Consider the following 26,487-nt stretch of genomic DNA (forward strand, 5'->3'; position numbering starts at 1 on the left):
GGATGAGAGGGGATCTTATTGAAACATATAAGATTATAGAAACATAGAAATTAGGTGCAGGAGTAGGCCATTCGGCCCTTCGAGCCTGCACCGCCATTTAATATGATCATGGCTGATCATCCAACTCAGTATCCCGTACCTGCCTTCTCTCCATACCCTCTGATCCCCTTGGCCACAAGGGCCACATCTAACTCCCTCTTAAATATAGCCAATGAACTGGCCTCAACTACCCTCTGTGGCAGAGAGTTCCAGAGATTCACCACTCTCTGTGTGATAAAATGTTCTCCTCATCTCGGTTTTAAAGGATTTCCCCCTTATCCTTAAGCTGTGACCCTTAAGCTGATTATTAAGGGTTTGGACACGATAGAGGCAAGAAACATATTCCCGATGTTGGGGAGTCCAGAACCAGGGGCCACAGTTTACGAATAAGGGGGTAAGCCATTTAGAACGGAGACGAGGAAGCACTTTTTCTTACAGAGAGTGGTGAATCTGTGGAATTCTCTGCCTCAGAGAGCGGTGGAGGCCATTTCTCTGGATGCTTTCAAGAGAGAGCTAGATAGGGCTCTTAAAGATAGCAGAGTCAGGGGATAAGGGGAGAAGGCAGGAACGGGGTACTGAATGGGGATGATCAGCCATGATCACATTGAATGGCGGTGCTGGCTCAAAGGGCCGAATGGCCTGCTCCTGCACCTATTGTCTATTGTTGCTTGCTTTAGTGACCACCCTCTATGATGTATCAATCCACGATACTATGAGATTGGTGTCATGCAGTCATATAGAACAGAAACACTCTATATAACCCATCCTGTCCATGCCAGCAATCAAGTAACCATTGATACTAATCCTATTTACCAGGACTCAGTCTGTAGCCCTCTATGCCATAACATTTCAAGTGCCTAGATTATTTGTGCCTAGAGTATTTGTAAATGTGACAGTCTCTGCCTCCAACACCCCTTCTTGCAGTGAAATCCAAACTCCAACCATCCTCTAATGGAAGGACATCTTGTGTTTATCACGTCTGAACCACCTAGGCCTTACTTTAAAATCGTGCCCTCTGGTTACGCCATTGGGGAAACATTTATGACTGCCAATCCTATCAACTCGCTTTGAAATTTTGTGTGCCTTCATTATATTTTATAATATTGTATAACATTCTGCAAAGTTCATGATCAAGACTCAAGGCATCAAAAGGGTTTGTTGGCAGCAATTCAGTGCAAATTCTGGAACAATTCCTCTTTCATGGTTCATCGTTGGGCACATACATGTTCACTCTGATTTAACAAGTACCAGTGCCATCTCCCAGGTAAGTAACACTGCGTAACAAAGCACCCATCATAAATATTAATAATATGCTATCACAGTATATTATGCAGAGTGGTGCAGTGGGATGGTAGCTGCCTTGCAGCATCAGAGACCCGGGTTCGATCTAGACTATGGGTGCTGTCTATATAAAGTTTATATGTTCTCCCTGTGACCAGGAATGTTACAACACATGGCATTAACTGCAACAACACCATGGGCAAAGCACCTTCAGCAATAATGAAATGCATGGAATGTACTGCATGTGTCAACCACAGTATATTGACTATTATTTAACTTATGCTGCTGTGTCTGATATGTACAATGTGCTGGTCAATATAATCTCAATATGATTGTGATCGAGATGTGGCCCAACACCCTAAGACATGACATCCATTGTCAGAAGAGGATTATTCCAATTCTACAAAAAAAAAGAATATTTAAGAGGTGATAGTGATGAAATGTATGTACTACAGGACAGTGATGCAGAAATAATACTTTAACATATTTGAAAGTACTTTATTGTCAGCAATGTAATGTTTGGTGAGTAATAACAAGATATAAGTTCCAACTCTCTCACAGTAACTGAAGAATTTAACTTCAAGGCAGAGACAGGGTAGACAGTCTGAACCTTTTTATCCAGGGTGGAAATGACTATGCATAGCTTCAAGAACAGAGTGGGAATTTTAAAAGGGACATGTTTATTTTACATTGAGGGTGGTGGGTGCCTGGAACATGCTGCTGGGGTAGTGGTGGAGGCAGGTTTGATAGTGGTGTTTAAGAGAGTTTTGGATAGGCACATGGACATGCATTGAATGGAAGGATACGGATCAAGTGATTAGATTAGATTAGATTAGATTCGTTTATTGTCATTCAGACCATTCGGTCTGAACGAAATTCTGTTTCCCTGCAGTCATACATATAATTTAAAAAAAATGACAAAACACATAGTCAACACAAATTTAACATCCACCACAGTGAGTTCACCAAACACCTCATCACTGTGGTGGAAGGCAAAATCTTAAAGTCTCTGTCTAAGTGGAGCAGGTAGAGTGGACCAGTTCAATTTGGCTTCATGTTTCGCATAGACATTGTGGGCTTAAGGGCCTGTTCCTGGGCTACACTCTTATATGTTTTGTCCAGAAGTACGGTGGGGTTGTGGTACAGTTGCTGCCTAAAGCCCCTGCCCCACTTAGGAAACCTCTGGCGACTTTGTGCCCCACCCAAGGTTTCCGTGCGGTTCCTGGAGGTTGCAGGTGGTTGCCGGAGGTTGCAGGTAGTGGAAGCAGGTAGGGAGACCGACGAAAACCTCCGGGAACCTCTGGGAACCGCACGGAAACCTTGGGTGGGGCGCCAAGTCTCCAGAGGTTTCCGTTCAGGTTTCCTAAGTGGGACAGGGGCATTAGAATGCCACAGACCTGGGTTGATCTTGACAACGGGTGTTGTCTATACGGAGTTTGTACGTTCTCCCCGTGACCTGCGTGAGTTTTCTCCTGGAGCTCCGGTTTCCGTCCACACTCAGAAGACGTACAGGTTTGTAGGTTAATTGGCTTGGTATAAATGTAAATAGTCCCTGGTGAGTGTAGGATAGCGTTAGTGTGCGGGGATCGCTGGTCGGTGCAGATTTGGTGCGCCTAAGGGCCTGTTTCCGCACCGTATCTCCACACTAATTTAAACTAAAGTAATGAAATGTGATTCTTGGATGAGTGGATTTAACCGTCTATTTTAGGAAGTCAGTGAGCCTGCTTGTGTGTGAGTCATATCACTAAAATTCAGATGGTTTTCTAATAGTGATTTTGTAATATCGCTAGGAACCGTTCGTCTGAGTCATGTTGTTTTCAGATCTCAGCGTACAAAGCGAACATTGATTGGCTGAATGCTGTGACAGGATGTGGGTTGACGATAAGGCTGCAGTGTTAAAGGAAACACCAGAGCACAACGAGAAGTGTGTCCATTTTCCCATGCCGCCCAGCTGACCAATGTGATTCAGCGGCTGATGCGATTAGATGCCAATAAAGGCTTGATGAGCAAAGGGATGAGGAATTACTGGGCACAGTGTGAAATGAGCGGTGATAATCAGATCACACCAGGATCACAACTGGTGATTGATTGTGGACAATCAATGAACACACTGTGTACACACGGACAATCAGATCACAAAAGGACGGCACAGTGGCATGGTGGTAGAGCTACTGCCTTACAGCGCCAGAGACCAGGGTTCGATCCTGAGTACGGGTGCTTGACTGTACAGCGTTTGTACGTTCTCCCCGTAACCTGCATTTTAGAAACATAGAAACATAGAAAATAGGTGCAGGAGTAGGCCATTCGGCCCTTCGAGCCTGCACCACCATTCAATATGATCATGGCTGATCATCCAACTCAGTATCCTGTACCTGCCTTCTCTCCATACCCCCTGATACCTTTAGCCACAAGAGCCACATCTAACTCCCTCTTAAATACAGCCAATGAACTGGCCTCAACTACCTTCTGTGGCAGAGAATTCCACAGATTCACCATTCTCTGTGTGAAAAATGTTTTTCTCATCTCAGTCCTAAAAGATTTCCACCTTATCCTTAAACTGTGACCCTTGTTCTGGACTTCCCCAACATCGGGAACAATCTTCCTGCATCTAGCCTGTCCAACCCGTTAAGAATTTTGTACGTTTCTATTAGATTCCCCCTCAATCTTCTAAATTCTAGCGAGTACAAGCCGAGTCTATCCAGTCTTTCTTCATATGAAAGTCCTGACATCCTTACAGCGCCAGAGACCTGGGTTCAATCCTGAGCATGGGTGATTGGCTGTATGTAGTTTGTACGTTCTCCATGTGACCTGCATTGGTTTTCTCCAAGATCTTCGGTTTCCTCCCACACTCCAAAGCGTACAGGCTTGTTGGTTAATTGGCTTGGTATGAATGTAAAACAAATGTTTAAAAACATGTAAAAATTGTCCCTCATGTGTATAGGATAGTGTTGGTGTGGGGATCGTTGATCGGTGGGGACTCAGTGGGCCGGGCCTGTTTCTGCACTGTATCTCTAAATGGAACTAAACTAAACACACAATCAATTAATTTGCAGAGCAAGTTCCAGAGGTTGAGAAGCCAACTGGCCTCTTCCTGTTCCTAATTTATATATATATCAACAAATAGTATACATGTATTCAAAGGGGAACAAAAAGCCCCTGAACTGAATTCTACTTCTTATGTTGATACAACTTTAGTTTAGTTTAGAGACACAGCACGGAACAGGCCCTTTACCCACCGAGTCCGCACACTAACACTATCCTGCGTACACTAGGGACAATTTACAATGTTACCGAGCCAATTAGCCGACAAACCTGTATGTCTTTAGATTGTGGGAGGAAAACGCAGCACCCGGAGAAAATCCATGCAGGCCACGGGGAGAACGTACAAACTCCATACAGACAGCGCCCGTATTCGGGTTCAAACTTTGGTCTCTGGTGCTGTAAGGCAGCAACTCTACTGCTGCACCACCGTGTGGTCCATACTTAGTGGGTAAAATTCAAAACAGAACGTTTTCAGATGTCTAGAAATCTACTTGGTTTCGGCCCGAAAAGCTGCCTATTTCCTTCGCTCTCTCACAGGAGTATCTGGAACATTGAATCTAAAACAAAGGAATTAAGGTAGACAAAAGTGCTGGAGAAACTCAGCGGGTGCAGCAGCATCTATGGAGCAAAGGAAATAGGCAAAGTTTCGGGCCGAAACCCTTCTTTAGACGAAGAAAGGTTTTGGCCCGAAACGTTGCCTATTTCCTTCGCTCCATAGATGCTGCTGCACCCGCTGAGTTTCTCCAGCACTTCTGTCTACCTTCGATTTTCCAGCATCTGCAGTTCCTTCTTAAATAACGGAGATGAGGAGTTTCGTTAGCCAGAGGGTGGCGAATCTGTGGAATTCATTGTGACAGAATGCTGTGGAGGCCAAGTCATTGGGTAACTATTAAGGTGGAGGTTGACAGATACTTGATTGGTAAGGGGGATGTTTGTGATGGGGAGAAGGCAAGAGAATGGGGTTGAGAGGGAAAGATAGATCAGCCATGATCTAGTGATGGGCCGAATGGCCTAAAGCTTCTCCTAGAACTTATGAACTTATGCGGGAGGAAACCGGATCACCCGGAGAAAACCCACGTGGTCACAGAGAGAAGGTACAAACTCCGGGTGGACAAGAACCCGTAGACAGGATCGGGTCTCTGCCACTGTGAGGCGACAAGCCTATCTCACCGCCACTGTGCCTTCCTGTGAAAAGGGAAGAGAAACAAATGCTCCCTAAAAGAGGAAGTCTCACCTTCAAGAAACAAAATACATGGTGTATTTCGAGTAGTGAAAGAAGTCCCCATTTAAAGACATTTTTAAAAAAGCCCACATTTTGCCCTCGTGCAGCTATTTCTGAATGCAAATGAAAGATTCCAACGTGTATATTTTAACTGTGGACACCATCCAACACATGGGGGAAGTGACTGGGTGCTGCAGGAGAGATGAATGCATTACCTGCACCCAGAAATCCAACTAAATGAAAGACACTTAATATCTAGATATGACAATCTGTAGCACAAGGATGTAGCGTGTTGACAGCAACTTCCTGATCTCAACTTCCTGCTGTGGTTGAGTGATCACAGCCGTAACTGGGGTTTACTAAGATGAGGGTTATCGGCACATTGGCTGCGCGCTTCTCTGGAGGAATATTCTGGTGGGAGAGCAAAGCAAATGCCTTGCATTCTTCGTGTCAGCCTCTTGTATAAGATGCGGACACCCATAGTGTCAGGAGCCACTGATACCATTTAAAAAAAATCTGACTAATACCATCACAGATCTGTACCAGTCTTGCAGGTGCAGGAAATATGTAATCAGAGGTGGTGATAGAAAAGTCAAGAGCAATTTTTTTTAAAACCTTGAAAGACAATAAAAATAGAATGCATTTTTAGAATACATTTCACAGCATCACGAAATTCCAAAGTGCTTTGAAGCCAGTGAAGAACGTCTTGTCGTCTTTATAAAGTGGGAAACATGGCAGCTGAATTCCCCAAAGTCCAGTTTCAATGATAGCAACGTAATGATCAGATTATCTGCCTCGGTTGTTGGTTAAAAGAATCAGTCTGAAGAAGGGTCCCGACCCGAAACGGCACCTATCCATGTTTAGGAATAAGGGATAAGCCATTTAGAACGGAGACGAGGAAACACTTTTTCTCACAGAGAGTTGTGTGTGTGTGGAATTCTCTGCCTCAGAGGGCGGTGGAGGCCGGTTCTCTGGATGCTTTCAAGAGAGAGCTGGATAGGGCTCTTAAAGATAGCGGAGTCAGGGGATATGGGGAAAAGGCAGGAACGGGGTACTGATTGGGGATGATCAGCCATGATCACATTGAATGTTGGTGCTGGCTTGAAGGGCCGAATGGCCTACTCCTGCACCTATTGTCTATTGTTTATTGTCTATTGTCTATCGGAAGGAACTGCAGATGCTGCTTTAACCCGAAAATTAACACAAAAAAGCTGGAGTAACTCAACGGGACAGGCAGCATCTCTGGATAGAAGGAATGGGTGACGTTTCGGGTCGAGACCTTCTTCCTATGATCCATGTTAACCAGGGATGCTGCCTGACCCGATGAATTACTCCATCATTGTGTGCCTTTCCTTTCCCATAACACAAAATAGATATAACGCGGATGATGACTTCTGTCACAATCAGTCCGAAGAAGTGTCTCGACCTGAAATGTCACCTATCCAAAGCATTTATTCAAAGCATTTGAAAATACCTGGTGAAATTTTCCAGCTTTTTAGTTTAGTTTAGTTCAGAGATACAGCATGAAACCAGACTGCTCTGCATAAGGTAGACAAAAGTGCTGGAGAAACTCAGCGGGTGCAGCAGCATCTACGGAGTGAAGGAAATAGGAAACGTTGCCTATTTCCTTCGCTGCTCTGCATAAGGAATGCATAGGAAGGAACTGCAGGTGCTGGTTTAATCCCAAGATAGACACGAAATGCTGGAGTAACTCAGCCGGACAGGCAGCATCTCTGGAGAGAAGGAATGGGAGATGTTTTGGGTCGAGACCCTTCTTCAGCACAAGGGGTCCCTCGCTGACAACCGATCGCCTGTTCACACTAGTTCTATGTTATCCCACTTTCTTAACCCCTCCTTACATACTATGGGAAGCCAATTAACCTACACATCAAAGCCGGAGGAAACTCCGCGCATACACAGGGAGAACGTGCAAACTCCACACAGGCAGAAGCCGGGGTCAGTATCGAACCTGTGTCTCTAGCGCCATGAGGCAGCAGCTTTACCCGCTGCGCCACTGTGCACCGTTGCAGACTCAATGGGTGCAGAGGAGCCTGTGGATAATTGAATAGGCCTCACGAAGGCACAGTCTTTGAATGCTTATCCTTTTCATTATTTCTGATTCATTGCGATCGCGCCTCTGTGGTTGCAGCTCCCAGACTGTGGAACAGCATCCCTCTTCCCATCAGAACTGCCCCCTCCATCAACTCCTTTAAGCCGAGACTTAAAACCCATCTTTACTCTCAAGCCTTTCTTGACGTCCTCTGAGTGAGGGCTATATGTATGTATTTATGTATGTACTTAATCTATGATTGATTCCTGGGATGTCAGGACTGTCTTATGAAGAAAGACTGGATAGACTTGGTTTATACTCTCTAGAATTTAGGAGATTGAGGGGGGATCTTATAGAAACTTACAAAATTCTTAAGGGGTTGGACAGGCTAGATGCAGGAAGATTGTTCCCGATGTTAGGGAAGTCCAGGACAAGGGGTCACAGCTTAAGGATAAGGGGGAAATCCTTTAAAACCGAGATGAGAAGAACTTTTTTCACACAGAGAGTGGTGAATCTCTGGAACTCTCTGCCACAGAGGGTAGTTGAGGCCAGTTCATTGGCTATATTTAAGAGGGAGTTAGATGTGGCCCTTGTGGCTAAAGGGATCAGGGGGTATGGAGAGAAGGCAGGTACGGGATACTGAGTTGGATGATCAGCCATGATCATATTGAATGGCGGTGCAGGCTCGAAGGGCCGAATGGCCTACTCCTGCACCTAATTTCTATATTTCTATGTTAATATCTCCACCAATGTTAAGCACTTTGGTCAACGAGAGTTGTTTTTTAAATGTGCTATAGAAATAAAAGTGACTTGACAAACAGTAACACTTGGGGCAGCTGAACCATACAGACCCTAGACCTATTTTAGGCACCTATGTTCCTTTTTACATCTCTCGGTTTCCCTCTCGGTCTGAAGAATTGTCTCAACCCGAAACATCACCGATTCCTTTTCTCATGAGATGCTGCCTGACCCGCTGAGGTACTCCAACTATTTTGTGTCTATCTTCGGAGTAAACCAGCATCTGCAGTCCCTTCCTCCACATACCTATTGATCTGTCACTATGCACGTGCCTTGGTTCGATATTCCTTTCTGTGTTTGTCGGACAACATCACACTTTTTATGTCCTAGATTTTCAAACCCCACACACAGTAACATTCTGATAATATGTTCTCTTGCTATTTGGAAATCCCCTTGGCTGGGCATCTGGTTTATAAGTGCCGATTTCCACACTCCATTTAACATAATGGAGCCCCAGTCCTCAGCACACTGGGACTCCATTTCCCGCGCAGCCTTTAAACTCACTAGTGCCTTGTTTCCTGTGCAATCCTGACACTCACCAGGTGCTATTTCCTGTGCTCCTTGCAACTCGCCCACGTTATGTTTCCCATGTCCCTCTTTAAACCCACCAGGGCCCAGTTTCCTTCTCTCCTTTTGGATACAAAGGGCTGGAGTAACTCAACCGTGTTAGGCGGTGTCTCTGGAGAACATGAATTGGTGACGTTTTAGGTCAGGATCCTTCTTCAGACCTACCAGGTTTGCTGGAAAATTTATTATATGACTGCATAACATCAAAAAAACCCCCACTAGTAATGAGTTGGAGGTGTGCTAGTACAGTGGAATAACATACACCAGAACAGAAATCTACCATTCTGGCACAGTTAAAGTCCAGGCCATGCTGGAATAACAGGGAGTTTGGTGAGGGAGAGAGTGTCAGGTATCAGTTACTGGACCTGATGTTGGGTTGTTGACTATCCCTCTGCCTACACAGATTACGCCTGACCCACTGAGTTCATCCAACAGTTCGTTTTTCATTTGAGACCACAAGCAAATTGGGCAGCTTATGAATTGGCAGCAATATGATTATTGATTTCTCTCATTTCAGGTAACCCCTGTATTCCCTCTCTCTCCACCCCTCATCCACCCTAGTCGTCCTGATGCCACTGATTGCATCCATTTATATCATTGTCATCACCTCTTCCACAGCCAACAATTGACCATTGTGGGCTCCACCTTTCTTTGGTCTTCGGTGCCGGCTCTGATTTGTTCTGATCCTGCTCATACCTTTAGATGCCCCCCCCGCCCTGTCTCAGTCTGAAGAAAGGTCCCGACCCGAAGCGTCACCTATTCCTTCTCTCCAGAGATGCTGCCTGACCCGCTGAGTTACTCCAGCATTTTGTGTTAATCTTTGGTGTAAACCGGCATCCAGATTCCAGCTGAGTTTTACATCTCAAGTTTCACTATCAATTGCCCTAAGTATGAGGGCTTCAGAATATCAACCATGAATTTCCAGACATTGCTACGACACAGAAATAACTCAACAATGTGATCCTATTGTAAGTCACACACCATTGACTGGAAAGGAAGCATATGGGGCATATTTTTCATTTCCGTTATGAATATTAATGGTGTTAGTTAGTTTAGTTTATTGTTACATGTACCGAGATACAGTGAACACTTCAAGAGTTCAGAGTCTTTCCTTTGAACATCACAGAGGACACTATCAAGGTGTCCTATTTTAGGCCAACATAAACATTACAATTCGTCAGTATAAAAATTCTCATCCTATCACTGATGCTCACAATTTCACACTGCTTCATTTAAAAAAAAAAAACAGGTTTATTGCATGCTAACCAGTCAGCGGAAAGATAATATATGATTACAATCGAGCCATCCACAGTGTACAGATACACGATAAAAGGAATAATATGAAATGCTAGTGTTGGGGTAGAAATTTCAAAAGAATGGAATGAAGGTAATGTATGATTGCAGATCTACTTGTGTGATCAACACACAAAGAGTCTCCGGGCTTGGCCGCCATCTTGGATTGCATGTTTCTTCATCGTTAGAGACTGCAGTTTTGGGTGTCTCCTTGGAGTGAGTTTGTTTCGGTTGATGAGCCATGGTCAGTGCGTGGGGATCTGGCGGTTAGGTTGAAGCAAACACAAGATTGCAGATGCTTAATAGCCCTGTCCCACTATACGAGTTCATTCAAGAGTTCTCCAGAGTTTGCCCTGATTCGAACTCAGAGATTTATGGTAATGGCCGCTCATAGGTACTCAGGGCTCTCGTGGACATTTTTCAAAAATCTTTCCCGAGTGCCTGCCGTTTGCGTTACGAGCCGCTAAGAGACGTCCCCGAGCTCCGATGTCCCCGCTACGTACGTTCTGCGTGCTTCCACAAGCTTGATTTTTTTTTAAACTTGGGAGAGCTCTTGAATGAACTCGTACAGTGGGACAGGGCTTTTAGATGCTGTACAATTCAAGACAAAGGCTGAAGATGAAAAGGAGACCACAACCCCTCGTTGTCCACCCATCTGCCACCCTTCACCTGTATCCACCTATCACTTGCTAGACTTTGTCCTGCCCACCACTTCCTTACCCGCTTTCTCCCCACAACTACAATCAGTCTGAAGAAGGTCCCGACGTTAAATGCTGCCTACTCCTGTCCTACAGAGAAGCTGCCTGACCCGTTGAGTTACTCAGCACTTTCTGTGTGTGTTTTTTTGTAAACCAGTATCTGTAGTTCCTTCCTAAATTCTGAGTGGCATTTGCTGTAAATTAATTCCTTTTATGGACATCGGCATTGCTGGCGAGGCTAACGTTTGGCTTGAGAAGGACATGGTTTCATGAAGAGACTTGACTACAGAAAACATCGCTGAAGCACTTCATAGGAGTTTTAAGGGCCTGTCCCACTTTCACAACCTAAATCACGACCTCTGCCGAGTTTGCCCTTGACTCATACTCGCAGCATGGTCTTCACGAGGTCGTATGAGGTCGTAGGTAGGTCGTGATGCTAGTCATAGGTACTCGTGGCATCAAGTAGGTCGGGGTGTTTTTCTAGCCTGAGGAAAAATGTCCACGAGTAAAAAAGGTTGTGAATTAGGTCGTGTAAGTGGGACAGACCCTTAACGCTGCCCTGCGTAGGATTTAGCGATCGGCTTAACTGAGGGGAGAAAGGCAATGGGATTTACCAAAGGATATTCAGAGCTCAAGGGCTTGGAGAGAAAATGTCAGCCTCCACCGAGGGGATCCGATGAAAATCAGACAAACGCAAGGGGTGCTGTCATTCGAAGGTAGACACAAAATGCTGGAGTAACTCAGCGGGTGAGGCAACATCTCTGGAGAGAAGGAATAGGTGGCGTTTCGGGTCGAGACTCTTCTTCTTGCAACTCACCAGTTTGTCAATCCACAAAATGTCTAGGTTTACAACAAGGATTGTTTGGAATTAAAGAGGGTGATTCGGGAAATGTTGCCTTTCTTTTTCCCATGTTGAAACACATCAGCTTCCTGCCAATGCAATGATAGTGTAGGCATCTGGAAAGCGTGTTTCTATTTTAAGCGGCCACTTCCTCCGTTTGGGACAGCAATGACCCCCACAGATCAATTACACGTTCTACTGTTCGAATGTGATATTGTAAACAGCACAGATCAGAGTGCAACAAAAAAACACTGGCCTTTCAGAAGAGTGATTCAGTTGTGCCACTGATCTAATGACTGAGTTGTGGTAACATTAAAATCATGGTCGCGTAAACTTTCAATAGGGTCCCTCAAACATGAATAAAGAAGCCAACTAATTCAATATCAAAACACTAGAATTCCATGTGCAAAAACTGGTGCTGATGATTCTAGGACAGATGGCCCTACTCATCTATAAAAGTAATATCTCTTTTACATAAGGATTTTTGAGAGTACTTTCCTACAACTGTCTGTGTATTATTTGTCGAGGCCTTTGTTGGTACAATTGAGGACCTTGTTGGAGCAATCAATAGTACTCATGCTCCCCGCGCTCACACTAGCGTGAGCAATTCTTTAAGCCCACTGCTTTATTTTCAAATTGTAACTCCGACAATTCTTATTTTCTTATTTGTGAGACACGACCTCCCACGTACAAATCCACGCTGACTATCCCTAATCAGCCCTAGTCTGTCTAAATGCCTGTATATCCTATTCCTCAGAATATTCTCCAGTTACTTTTCAACTACAGATGTTAAGCTCACTGGCCTATAGCTCCCAACATTTTCCCTGCAGCCCTTCTGGAATTGAGGCACAACATTTGCCAACCTCCAGTCTTCCGGCATCTCTCCCGTATTTAAAGACGACAAGGAAACTTCAACCAGGGCTCCCGTAAATTCCTCTCTGATTTCCCACTTCGTCCTTGGATATATCTGATCAGGCCATGGAGGTTTGTCTACCTTCATACACGATAGTGCCTTCAGCACCTCTTCAACCATGTCAATGACTACTCTCAAGACACTTCCAGAGACTGCCCCAAGTTCCTCTGTCCTCTTGCCTTTCTCCTCGGTAAATACAGAGGAGAAATACTCATTGAGGACCTTGCCCATCTCTCGTGGCTCCATCCCTTTGATTCCTGAGGGGTCCAACTCTCTCTCTAGTTACCCTTTTCCCCCTTACGTACTTATAAAATCTCTTGGGATTGCCCTTAATGCTATCTACCCGAGTTATCTCCTGGCCCCGTTTTTGCCAAGCTTCCTTACGTTTTCCTGCCTTGTCCCTCACTCTCGGAACATGCATATCCTGAACTCGTGTCGATCTTGAGTTCAAACCAGCCTCTGCAGTTCCTTCCTACACTAGGATTGGTGACATTTGGGTCAGAACACTTCTTCACTCCCAACGCAAAACGTCACCTATCCATGTCCTCCAGAGACGCTGCCTGACCTACAGAGTCATTCCAGCACTTTGTTTTTTTTTTGTTGGTTAGCCAGCATCTGCAGTTCCCTGTAACTGCGTGTTATGTTTGTTACGGTAATAACAGCATCTCAAAGGCACAATATTTCCCTTGATACATAATAAAATCAACTAACATTGCTAAATCTTTATTTGATTTCTTTTCTGATGGCTATTTCTTGATTAGTGCATTGTGTTGTTAGAAATGCTATCATTCAGATGTAATGTTACTAAACACTGCTCTTTTAAAGGATGAAGTAACAGATTTCACAGCACTATTATGGAGACCTTATTTTTGTTGGCCTGATTAATACTTATCTTTCATTCAATCAGACCGATCTGAATCAGTCATTATTACTATGAGGCATTGCAGAGTATTACATTGTTTCCGACATTATAACGAGTTATAACTAATCGCCTCGGTATCTTTAAAGTACTGTATTAGGGCGGAAAGACACGTGAAAGATCCCCCTGTAAAAGTTATGTCTTTCTTCTTCTTTGGAGGCCGTTCTAAGAGTGTAATGCCAGGAGAACACAGTTCCAATAGACCGTCGTCTCCCAATACACTGGACCGTCCCGTCAAGTCGGGCTGGCTGAAGAAGAAGAGATCTTTGGTGAAGCAGTGGCAATCTCGGTGGTTCGTTCTTCGAGGATTCTACCTCACTTACTACAAGGAGGAGGAGGACGGGAAGCCACAGGTAGTTCACCATTGATTGTCAGTAACAAAAGTGCTTAGCAATGGAAATAAGATGTTCCTTTCTGATCACCACCCGGATGTCAGCACAGATGCAAGGGATGCTGGAATCTTGAGCAAAATCAAAGGGCTGGCGTTTTTCCCTCTCTTGTTCTTTCTCTCTTCTTTTCTCTTATTTTCAGGTTAAACGGTTAAAATTGAAGCTGTCCAATAATTGTATAATTTGACATGCCGAATGTTTGATTTTTGCTCAACATCTGGTTAGCAATGGCTACACATGGAGCGAATCAACTATATCATGTTTTCATAAAATTGGATAAATAAACTTCACATAAATGCCGTTTAACCATGCAGATTTCCATTGTTGATGGAAAACCTTTGTTGCTGAAGCGATATTTGTGAGACTGGCCACTACTTTGAACATTAGGACATTCTTCCTTAGGACATTCATGTTGTTCCTTGTGGGTGGAGCACCAAGGCAAATTCCTTGTATGTGAATACTTGGCCAATAAACTTACTTACTTACTTACTTCTACGCTAAATGCGCTACACAATGAAAGCTGTTGCTACTTTTAACCAGAAGGCCTCACGATAACCACAACATGGAAAAGGTATTTGGATAAGGACATGGATTGGAAAGGTTTAGAGGGATATTGGCCAAACGCGGGCGGGTGGGACTAGTGTTAATGGGGCATCTTGGTCGGCAAGAGCAAGTTGCTGTGTGACTACATGGCTCTATAACACAATGCATCTGTTTTACCCTCAGGGTTGCATTGTTCTCCAGGACTGCAAGGTCAATGAACATTCCGCAAACCCGGAAGATCCAGGAAAGTTCCTCTTTGAAATTGTCCCAGGTATGTCTCACTGTTCTCTTGGGTCATCAAACCATGTTTCCCCAGGGATTCATTTCAACCCATTGTGTATTGGGAAGCCCAGGAGCATTCCCAACTCAATCACTAGACAATGCCTAGATATTTCATCCGGAATGAATGCTATAACTATGCACTGCATTCCTGGCTTACAATGGGGAAAATAGTTAGTTTGTGTCGGATCGTTTCTGTATGAAACCTTCAGTATATGTATAGATATGTTGAATGAGCTTTAGTTGTGGCTAATCTTCCTTGTTATTGAAATCGCCATTTCAATGATTTGATTTCCGATATGAAATCAGGAGGTGTTGTTGGCACATCGCGATGTTGTGCATCAGTCATGGAGTAGCTGGATCAGTGAGAACCCAGTTATGTCCGAACTGATGTCATCTCCTCCTCATCCAGATGCTGGTTTAAATCGAAGGGAGACACAAAATGCTGGAGTAATCAGCGGGTGCGGCAGCATCTCTGGAGGGAAGGAATGGGCGACATTTCAGGTCGTGACCCTTCTTCAGACTGATGTCAGGAGAGGGGGCGGGACAAAGATAGAATGTAGTCAGAGACAGTAAGACCAGTGGGAGAACAGGGAAGGGGAAGGGGATAGAGAGAGAAACCGAGAGCTATCTGAAGTTAGAGTAGTCAATGTTCATACCGCTGGGGTGTAAACTACCCAAGCGAAATATGAGGCTCTGTTCCTCCAATTTGCGTTGGGCCTTACTCTGACAATGGAGGAGGCCTAGGACAGAAAGGTCGGATTGGGAATGGGAGGAGGAGTTGAAGTGCTGAGCCACCATTGTTCTACTGCAATGCATTCCTGATCTAATAATATTTACATGCAAGAATATTGAACATATAAATCATGCTAGGGTTTAAGGAAGCCTCGTCTCAACCTCCCTCACACCCTTATTTAATTCCTTAATTAAGGAAGAGTGGTTGAGAGGAAGTCTCCTTAAATCCGAGGTCTACCAGCTAACCACTCACCTTCCATCTTTCATGTGCTTGTTCTCCAACTCTCTCTGAGATGTATCTCCACTATTACTGAAACACTCCCTGAACTGTTCTCCCAGCACCATGTTCTCATCCACTGACTTCCATATATCCTATTTTAGTTTTTGGCAACTTTCACATCTTGATAATGATGTTGCAAAATAAACCTTAAATGATCGTCAACTTTGCTGTTAATTGAATTCTCTTTCATTTCATGAGATAAGATTTTAAATAATAGATATAACAATTGAGGCACTATTAAGTGTTGGTTCAACAGTGTAAATATAATTTAGATTAAATACAGTATGTGTTTGGAATTTAAACATTTGATTAAATAATCTTTAAAATATTGAAAGACTAGCAATATTGATTATAATTGATGGCCATTGGGAAAATGAAAGGTTCTAGAAAAGGGATAACTTACATTTTTAAGAAAGAGTTCAGATATGAGGAAAATGTTTCCAAGTGATCACTAATAAATTGAATTGGAAATTCACAGTTAACTTTGCACAGGGAATGCTTGAAATGTGGGAATTACATTGAGGTACAAAGATTTGAATTTCAGGAAGCAGGATAAATTTGTCAGGGAGAAAGAAAGAATCTGATGAAGGGTCTCTGCCCGAAATGTCACCTATCATTGCCCTCCAAAGATCTTGCCTGGCTCGCTGAGTTACTCCAGCAATTTGTGTCTTTTTGTGTACTCACCAGCATCTGCAGTTCCTTGTTGCAACAGAAGGAAATGTTGCTGGGCTGAGGTGTTCATGTACAAACTTAGGCATAGGTTTACTAGGCTGATTCTATGCTGTAAATATTCGATAATGAAGTCCAGAGGTGTTTACTTTGACTACTGTTGGGATTTCGGACATGTGCAGAGTACAGATTTGTAAAACATATTAAATTGGCTTATTTACCAAATTATTCCCCCTGATTGTGTGGTTGCAGATACATTGGAAATTGTTCAAAAATACTGACTGTATAAATTGAACCCATGGTCATTGGAAACAGACACAAGTCTGGCAGTCTTGGAGCCAACAATGAGCATTTCATGTCTGTTTTTGGCACTCTACCATATGTTTCTGGCCAGAAGGACATTGGATGTTTTAATGTTTGCAGCAGAGTTTCACACAATGCCACAACAAGGGAGAGTGTTAGAAATGGAAAATGGGCGATAAAAAATATATCGTTCTTTCTGCATCAGAGGGAGGTGCAAAGTTTACATCTGGGTATTGCATCTGAGGCTTCAAGACACCAGTTGTTTTTGTAAGTGGAATTTGTATTGTCGAGCCCCACACCACAGATGGAGTGATTAACTAACATTATATGCAGCTGCTGCTGCGTACCAACTAATACACTGGACCCTCCTTTTATTGAACGAAGATGATAGCAAACTGTAAAAATGAGGGCGGGTGCTTTCAATTTTGAAAGTGAGTCATGCTAAAAACAGGACCAGAACAGATCCATAGCTACAAGTAAGCCAAGGGGTGGGAGATTGCAACCTTCACGTGGTCCGCCCTGTTTCGACGAATGCAACCAACCCGGCGTGCACAATCGATAAGATCAACTAGAACAAGTTGTCCTTCAACTTTAGGCTGTGCACGCCATACGCAACAAGAAGAGTGGTGAATCTCTGGAACTCTCTGCCACAGAGGGCAGTTGAGGCCAGTTCATTGGCTATATTTAAGAGGGAGTTAGATGTGGCCCTTGTGATTAAGGGGATCAGGGGGTATGGAGAGAAGGCAGGTACGGGATACTGAGTTGAATGATCAGCCATGATCATATTGAATGGCGGTGCAGGCTCGAAGGGCCGAATGGCCTACTCCTGCACCTAATTTCTATGTTTCTATGTTTCTAAGATGATGATGAAGCTGCAAGCAGCTAACTGAACCCTATTTCATGAGTTTCAGGGGATGGTAATGCAATTATTGTCCACTTTCTTTCTCCCTCACTGGCCCAACCAAGGTCAACATTGTCTCTGGACCCCGTTGTTCTCCTTGGGCCCCTTGCAGCTGTTGGGCCTGGAGCACAATGGTAGAGGTGACCAAGCAGAAACAAAGGACTACAGACGCTGATTTACACGATTGCACACATGGTGCTGGGGTAGCTCAGTTAGTCACACAGCATCTCTGGAGAACATGGAAAGGTGACGTTTTGGGTTGGGGGATTCTTCTCCAGATTCAGGTCCCCTGACTCGAAACGTCACGTTTCCATGTTCTCCAGAGATGTTGCGTGACGATTTACAATTTCGCCTAAGCCAATAAATCTGTAAACCTGTCGGTCTTTGGAGTGTGGGAAAAAACCGGAGCGCCCGGAGAAAACCCATGTGGTCAGAGGGAGAACGGACGGAAATAGGAAGGGGATAAAGTTAACGTCAAGTTTAGTTTAGTTTAGAAATACAGCGCGGAAACAGGTTCCCGGCCCAGCGAGTCCGTGCCAACCAGCGATCTCCGTACACTATCCTACACACTAGGGACAATCTACATTTTACAGAAGCCAAATTATCCTACCAACCCACGTGGTCATAGGGAAATCGTACAATCTCCATACAGACAGCAACATAGACAGGATCAAACCAAGGTCTCTGGCACTGTGAAAGGCCTGTCTAACTTTCACAACCTAATTCACGACCTCTGCCGAGTTTGCCCTTGACTCATACTCACAGCATGGTCATCACGAGGGCGTAGGAAGGTCGTAGCTTGTCGTAGGTACTAGTGTAGGTCGGGGCATGATGAAAAATGAAAATTAAAAATGTCCACAAGTAAAAAAAGTCGTGAATTAGGTCGTGAAAGTGGGACGGGCCCTGAGGCAGCTGCTCTATCCATGCACCACTATGCCATGGTTCGGGAAGGAATTCCACAACTTAAGATTTTAGCAGCCAAAGGTCAAATCACAGAGATCTCAGAGGGGTGGGAGGTGATTACTAAGATGCAAGTGTGACACGGTGCAAACATTGGGGGAAATCGAGTTTTTGAATGAAGATGTTTTTTTGATTCAATGTTCATCTTCACACAAAGTCTGTGGAATTCTCTGCCTTTAGAAGGCGGTGGAGGCTGGTTCTCTGGATGCTTTCAAGACAGAGTTAGATAGGGCTCTTAAAGAGAGTGGAGTCAGGGGATATGGGGAGAAGGCAGGAACGGGGCACTGATTGTGGATGATCAGCCATGATCACATTGAATGGCAGTGCTGGCTCGAAGGGCCGAATGGCCTACTCCTGCACCTATTGTCTATTGTCTATTTTCTATTGTCTAAATGGATACATTTCGCTAATGTAAAAATAGTAAAATGTAGGATTAAAGGAAGATCAAGAATGTTTTTATCTAAAATCCTAATGACTGGGAAAAATTGATCAGACCCACTTACATCAATACTATCTTTGAGTGATCAAACCCACTAACATTAATGCTATCTTTTGCACCATCGAAGTTTAAGAGTTTTGCTACATTGCGCTGAATGAAACTTGACATAATCTCATACTCACCCATGGACACCACATCCTCTACGTACTGGTTGAGAGACCAGTTTTGAGCTGAGCCTCTAGGCAACTAAACCGTGGGTCTATGACTGTCGGAAATGTTTGCACAGAATGTATGCTGTGATCCATTATCCCACCTACACATTGCTGCAGATCACTCAAACACTCAGGGGTGAACTGAATGCACCTCTACCGGTTTCCCACCCTTAATCAAATGTCGATGAGGTTTATCACAGCTGTTGACCAAATATGGGTGGAGGCGCAGCAGTAGAGTTGCTGTGGTGCCTCACAGCACCAGAGACCCAGTTCGATCCTGACTATGAGTTCTGTCTGTACGGAGTTTGCACGTTCTCCCTGTGAACTAAACTAAAATTATATCTTGATCACCAAAATGCAGAAAATATATTCCAAGAGTGATGCTCTTCAAAGTGCTACAAGAAAAGTTGCAATTCAGTTTAGTTCATGTTCGTAAGTCATAGGAGCAGAATTAGGCCATTCGGCCCATCGAGTCTACTCCATCATTCAGTCATGTCTGTTCTATCTTTCCCTCTCAACCCCATTCTCCTGCCTTCTCCGCATAGCCTTTGTCACCCTTACTAAGCAAGAATCTGTCAATCTCCACTTTAAAAATATCCAATGACTTGGTCTCCACAGCCACCTGTGGCAGTGAATTCCACAGAATCACCTCCCTCTGAATATAGAAATTCCTCCTTATCTCCATTATAAAGGTATGTCCTAGACTAGGACTCTCCCACTAGTGGAAACATCCTCTCCACCCACTCTATCCAGGCCTTTCACTATTTGGTAAGTTTCAATGAGGTTCCTTCTCATCCCTCTAAACTCCAAGGAGTACAGGCTCAGAGCCTTCAAATATTTCAGAACTCCCTGTGCTGCAACCTATCTCTGTAACTTAGTTGTTGAAACCCAGGCAACATTCTAGTAAATCTCCTCTGTACTCTCTCTATTTTGTTGACATCCTTCCTATAATTGGGCGACCAAAATAAATGACAAGGAAATTACTGAAGATAGATACAAAAAGCTGGAGTAACTCAGCGGGACAGGCAGCATCTTTGGAGAGAAGGAGTGGGTGACGTTTCGGGTCCAGACACTTCTTCAGACTGTTGTGGGTTGCCGAATCCTCTGTGTTAGAGGTGCAATATGAAAAACACCAACTTGGGCGTTGTTCAGACAAGCTGCGCCCCAATTGCTTAAAACAGATGTTAGGCCCCTTGCAGCCGTCAGGCTTAGAACACAATGGTAGAGATGGCATTGAGTCAAAACAAGGAACTGCAGATGCTGGTTTACACAAAAGGAGACAAGGCTTTGACCACGTAGGTTTCTAGTCTAATTTGGCTTCCGTAAATTGTAAATTGTCCCTAGTGTGTAGGATCATGATAGTCTTCGGGGATCGCTGGTTGGCACTGTCTCGGTGGGCCGAAGGACCTGTTTCCGCGTTGTATCTCCAAGGTCTAAAATCTGAAGTGTAAAAGTCTAAAGTAAGCCTCTCTGCCTCTACCTTCGTGAAGTTTTGTTGAAATTTTTAAATATTTTCTGGTTTTATTTCAGATTTTGAGCTCTTCTTTTGTTTTTGTTTGTTGCTGCTGTTGTTGGAAATTAATCTAGGCTATGTGAAGCCATAAGGTACATGAATGCTCTGACATGAGGAAGTATAAGCATGAATTAACATTGAGCGGCACAGTGGCACAGCTGGTAGGGCAACTAAACTAAACATAATAATAATAATAATAAATAATAATAATTTTATTTATAGAGCACTTTAAAAACAAACATAGCTGCAACAAAGTGCTGTACATCACTAATCATTGACAAAAAAGTTAATAAACACCAAAAATAACAATCAAAAGAAATAGTTGGAAAAGACATGTAAAATAAAGAAACATCAAAAACACCACAAACAGAAGCAAAGCCTCAGGCATGGTCAAAAGCCAGGGAGTACAAATGTGTTTTAACACTGGATTTGAAGATGGACAGTGAGGGGGCCTGTCTGATGTGCAACGGCAGGGTGTTCCAGAGTGCCGGAGCAGCAACAGAGAAGGCTCTATCCCCTCTGAGCCTCCGACTAGACCTCGGTACCTCCAGGAGCAGCTGACCAGCTGACCTGAGGGACCGGGCAGGAGCTTATGGGTGGAGCAGCTCAGAGAGGTAAGGCGGGGCGAGCCCATTCAGAGATTTAAAAACAAATAACAGTATCTTAAAATAAACATGGCGCCAGAGACCTGGGGTTCGATCCTGACCTCGAGTTCTGTCAGTTTACACGTTCTCCCTGTGACCGCGTGGGTTCTCCCCCAGATTATGTGGTTTCCTCCCGCATCTCAAAGATGTTTAGATCCCCATCGAGGGGATCTTTCGCAGTCGCTGCCTCAAAAAGGCTGGCAGCATCATCAAGGACCCACACCATCCTGGCCACACACTCATCTCCCTGCTACTTTCAGGTAGAAGCTACAGGAGCCTGAAGACTGCAACGACCAGGTTCAGGAATAGCTACATCAGGCTATTAAACCTGGCTCGGACAAAACTCTGAACATTAATAGCCCATTATCATTTGCACTCTATCAGTTTATTTATTCATGTATGTATATATTTATATAATGGTAGGTACACAAAAAAGCTGGAGAAACTCAGCGGGTGCAGCAGCATCTATGGAGTGAGGGAAATAGGCAACGTTTCGGGCCGAAACGTTGCCTATTTCCCTCGCTCCATAGATGCTGCTGCACCCGCTGAGTTTCTCCAGCTTTTACGTGTACCTTCGATTCTCCAGCATCTGCAGTTCCTTCTTAAATATTTTATATAATGGTATATGGACACACTGATCTGTTCTGTAGTCATGCCTACTATGGTCTGATGTGCTGAAGCAAAGCAAGAATGTTAATGTCCTATCTGGGACACATGACAATAAACTCTCTTGAATTTCTTGAATCTTGAATGTTCAAGTTTGGAGTTTAATTGGTTTCTGTAAATTACCCCTCGTGTATGGGACTGGAAAGTGGGACAATAAGCTAGTATGAACGGGCAATCGATATTCAGCGTGGACTCAGTGGGCCGAAGGGCCTGTTTCCGTGCTGTACCTCTAAACTAAACTAAACATTCCCCTGAATCTTTCTGCCGTCTGGTGCCTTTCAACAGGTTATGGTGACCGTGATCGGATGGGGAACGTCCAGGACGCTCACATGCTGATGGCCAATTCGCAGAGTGAAATGGAAGAATGGGTGAAAGCTATCCGTAGGACAATGGGAAATCTTTCCACTGGAGGTACTATCATCCACACAAACGTTTCCTGAATTGCCGTTTAAAACAGATTCTGGTTGTGACAAAAATATCCTGCAAGTGATCCACATGAATGTGCATGCAATCATTTACACCATATTACTGACTGGTAAGGGAGTTGCAACAATGTCGATGGTACGCAATTTCAGGTGGGACTTCAAACGGAGTTCATGTCCTCTGGTGGAAAGGTCCCAAAGCACTATTTATAAAAGAGGACATTGGCTTGGGCAAGTTGGTCTGCCTGAAGGTTATATGCCTCCCTGTTCTTGAGCAGAGTTGTCTCAAGCCACAAGGCATTGGTTAGAGTAAGGGGCAAGAGGTGTAGGAGGGGTTTGAAGAGGAACATTTTTACTCTGAGAATGTTTGGAATCAGAACCAGAGACATAGAGCAGGCCATTCTGCCCTAAACATCCCTGGTGACCAGTGGGCAAGCATCCGTATTAATCCTATCTTGGAATCCGGATTGTGGTGTCTGTGTGGGGCAGAGATAATACTCTACCACATTTAAGAAGTATCCAGATGAACATTTGAATCGACATGACATTAAAAACTCCAGGACAAGCACAGATAATAGCGATTAAAATGGATAGGAACATTGATAATCAGCTTGGGCATGGTATGGTTCTTTATTTGTCATGTGTACCGAGGTGCAGTGAAATTCATCTTTGTATACAGTTCAGTATGGATCACTATACATAAGCACTTTAATACATGTTAGACAAGCATCTCAGGTACAGCCCACAGTGGTAGGCTGATGGGCTGACCCCAATGCTTTTATTCCAGACTAATATAATACGTTTACGTCAGATTTCCAGGCTGATATCTCCAGCCTCTGCCCAGCTCACCAGCCATCACAGTGGGTGTCTTCCACATTGGATAACTCTCTACAGAACATCTCCATTTAGTCCACAAGAATTTGTTTTCTAACTTCCCCGTTTCCAATAAAGGATCATTGACCTGAAACATTCTTTCTCCAAAATTGCACCCCTGACCTTGTGAGTCATTCTAGCAACTTCTGCTTTTTGTTTTAAATAAAATTAAAGGCTGGCCTCTTGATTACTAGGATAGAAACTTAATTCCTCCGCTATTTCCTTTAAATAGCAACCACGTAATATGCGAGGAAAGCATTTTCATTAATCGTCTGATAAAAGACTTCTGCAATTTAATAATGCGTTCAGCTCGAATGCCTGTCCTGACATGGTCTATCGTATGTTGAGAGAACCCAAGTTTAGTTAGCATTGTTCAACATCTAGGGCTTGGTCACATTAAATGTTGAGAGGTTTCTAGCTTTACTCTTAGTTCCAAGTAATCCGATTTATCAGAAAGTATTTTCAGAAGTGTATTATTTACAATGAATAAACATCAGTTTACAGAAGCTGATGTCCCGTCGATTTCCAGGAAAGAAACTGGAAGCTTGGTATGGTGCAGAGTTGTAACAGCAGAAGGAAGCATTAGTACAACTTCTTGAAAATACTTAACTCTCCCACTACTGGGCTGACCCTGGGGATGATTGGGTTAATGTCTGAGTAGCGTTTGTGTTGGAAGGAACTGCACCAAAGATAGATACAAAATGCTGGAGTAACTCAGCGGAGTCAGGCAGCATCTCTGGAGAAAAGGAATAGGTCGAGATCCTTCTTCAGTTTAGGTTACTCCAACTTTTTGTGTCTAACTAATGAGTAGCGTTTGTTGGTTCTGGGCTGCACTCGCCAGAGTTTAGGAGGATCTCAATGAAACCTACCGAATAATGAAAGGCCTAGATAGAGTGGATGTAGGGTGGATGTGTCCCGTAGTGGGAGTGCCTAGGACCAGAGGGCACAGCATCAGAATAAAATGGCATTAAAATGAGGAAGAATTTATTTTGCCAGTGGGTGGTGAATCTGTGGAGTTATTTGCCACAGATGTCTGTGTGGGACAAATCATGGGGTGTGTTTAACGCAGAGATTGATAGGGTCTTGATCAGTAAGGATGTCAAAGATTACAGGAAGAAGATTTAAGAATAAGGGGTAAGCCATTTAGAACGGAGACGAGGAAACACTTTTTCTGACAGAGAGTTGTGAGTCTGTGGAATTCTCTGCCTCAGAGGGCGGTGGAGGCCGGTTCTCTGGATGCTTTCAAGAGGGAGCCAGATAGGGCTCTTAAAAATAGCGGAGTCAGGGGATATGGGGAGAAGGCAGGAACGGGGTACTGATTGGGGATGATCAGCCATGATCACATGAATGGTGGGCTGGCTTGAAGGGCCAAATGGCCTACTCCTGCACCTATTGTCTATTGTTTATTGTCTATTGTCTATAGGAAGGAACTGCAGATGCTGCTTTAACCCGAAAATTAACACAAAAAGCTGGAGTAACTCAACGGGCCTACTCCTGCACCTATTGTCTATTGTCTATAAGGAAGGAAAATTGGGTTGAGAGGGAAAAATAGATCAGCCATGATCAAATGATGGAGCAGATGGGCCAAATGGCCTAGTTACTATTTCTGCTGTGCTGGTAGCTTTGCAATTTGCAATGAAGACGATATTTGTGCACAGTTGGCAGTCTAGCCACTAACTTTGCAGGAACACCACAAATTGCCTTCAGCATTCCTCTCATCAGAAGTCAAAAGTAGTGGCAGTAAACTCATCTTCCCTGTTGGAGATGCGAAGAAATCTTCCACCTTGAGATCCAACAGCTCTCTGCGAAGGTGGTGGAATCTAAACCTATGATCTTTGAACTCTTTAAGATGCTGGAACGAGTATCAACTTCATCATTTCTCTTCCCTCAGCTGTCTTTGGCCAGCGTCTGACAGACACTTTAAGTTATGAGCAAAAGTTTGGCCAACATTTGGTGCCCATTATTGTGGAGAAATGTGCAGACTTCATGCGGGAGCACGGGCTGAAGGAGGAAGGAATCTTCCGCTTACCCGGGCAAGACAACTTGGTGAAGGAGCTGAGGGATGCTTTCGATGCGGGAGAGCGGCCATCTTTTAACCGGTATGCATCTAAAACACTACTGTGAGAACATTATTCCTATAACGCCAACACATTTCAGAACGGATGTGACAATACCCAATTAGGCATGGAAGAAGTTAGCATGTGTGTCATTCCTAACTGTCACTTGCGGGCGGAGCACAAAGGAAAATTCCTTGTATGTGAATACTTGGCCAATAAACTTATTCGTCCATTCATTCATGGATATTGCTGGGGATAGGCTGTTTTATTTAAGGGTGGTGAATCTGAGGAATTCATTGCAACAGACAGCATGTCAATGGTTATTTTTAAGGCTGAGATTAATAGAGTCTAGATTAGTACGGGTGTCAGGAGTTATGGGGAGAAGGCTGGAGAATACTGTTGAGAAGGAAAGATAGATAGATCAGCCATGATTGAATGGTGGAGTGGATGTGAGGGGCTAAATGGCCTAATTCTGCTCCTATAACTTATGAAATAATATTTTCGTGGACTCTGGGAGATTTAATCAAAGTATTTAAAATTATGAGAAGATAACATAGGATGAGTTTGATAAACTTGTTCCATGGGGTGCAGATCAATCACTAAAGGGTACTGTTTTAAGGTGCTTAATACAAAGATTGAAGGGAGAGTCAAGGATAAATGGAACTTATCACTGAGCGAATTAATGCACTTACAAATTGGTTGGATGCGCATTGGAGATGCTCAAAAAAGCCATAGACCATGAGATGGGAAGCAGGAGGAATTTAGCCCATGCGTTTACAATGAGCACGGGCAAAGTGGGCAAGAATCGCCTCCTTCTGTGCATTATTTTTTCTTCAAAATAGACTTTATTCAAGTTCTAAATATATACAATACCTGTACCTTGCAAAAAACTCCATCTGACATTCTCGGAGGCTATGTACATACATACAATCCAGTTTC

General features: G+C 43.9%; 1 protein-coding gene across 1 annotated transcript in view; it reads left to right on the forward strand.

Moving 5' to 3' along the window:
* arhgap25 (Rho GTPase activating protein 25) overlaps positions 1-26,487 on the forward strand; it is a 46,470-nt gene that overhangs the window by 1,976 nt on the left and 18,007 nt on the right. The window contains exons 2-5 of the mRNA XM_055662201.1: positions 13,823-14,016; positions 14,779-14,866; positions 22,482-22,607; positions 25,383-25,590. Coding sequence (XP_055518176.1) covers positions 13,823-14,016; positions 14,779-14,866; positions 22,482-22,607; positions 25,383-25,590 — 616 coding nt within the window. The remainder of the gene's footprint in view (positions 1-13,822; positions 14,017-14,778; positions 14,867-22,481; positions 22,608-25,382; positions 25,591-26,487) is intronic.

This window comes from Leucoraja erinacea, chromosome 35 (assembly GCF_028641065.1).
Source record: "Leucoraja erinacea ecotype New England chromosome 35, Leri_hhj_1, whole genome shotgun sequence".
In the NCBI taxonomy this organism is placed as follows: domain Eukaryota; kingdom Metazoa; phylum Chordata; class Chondrichthyes; order Rajiformes; family Rajidae; genus Leucoraja; species Leucoraja erinaceus.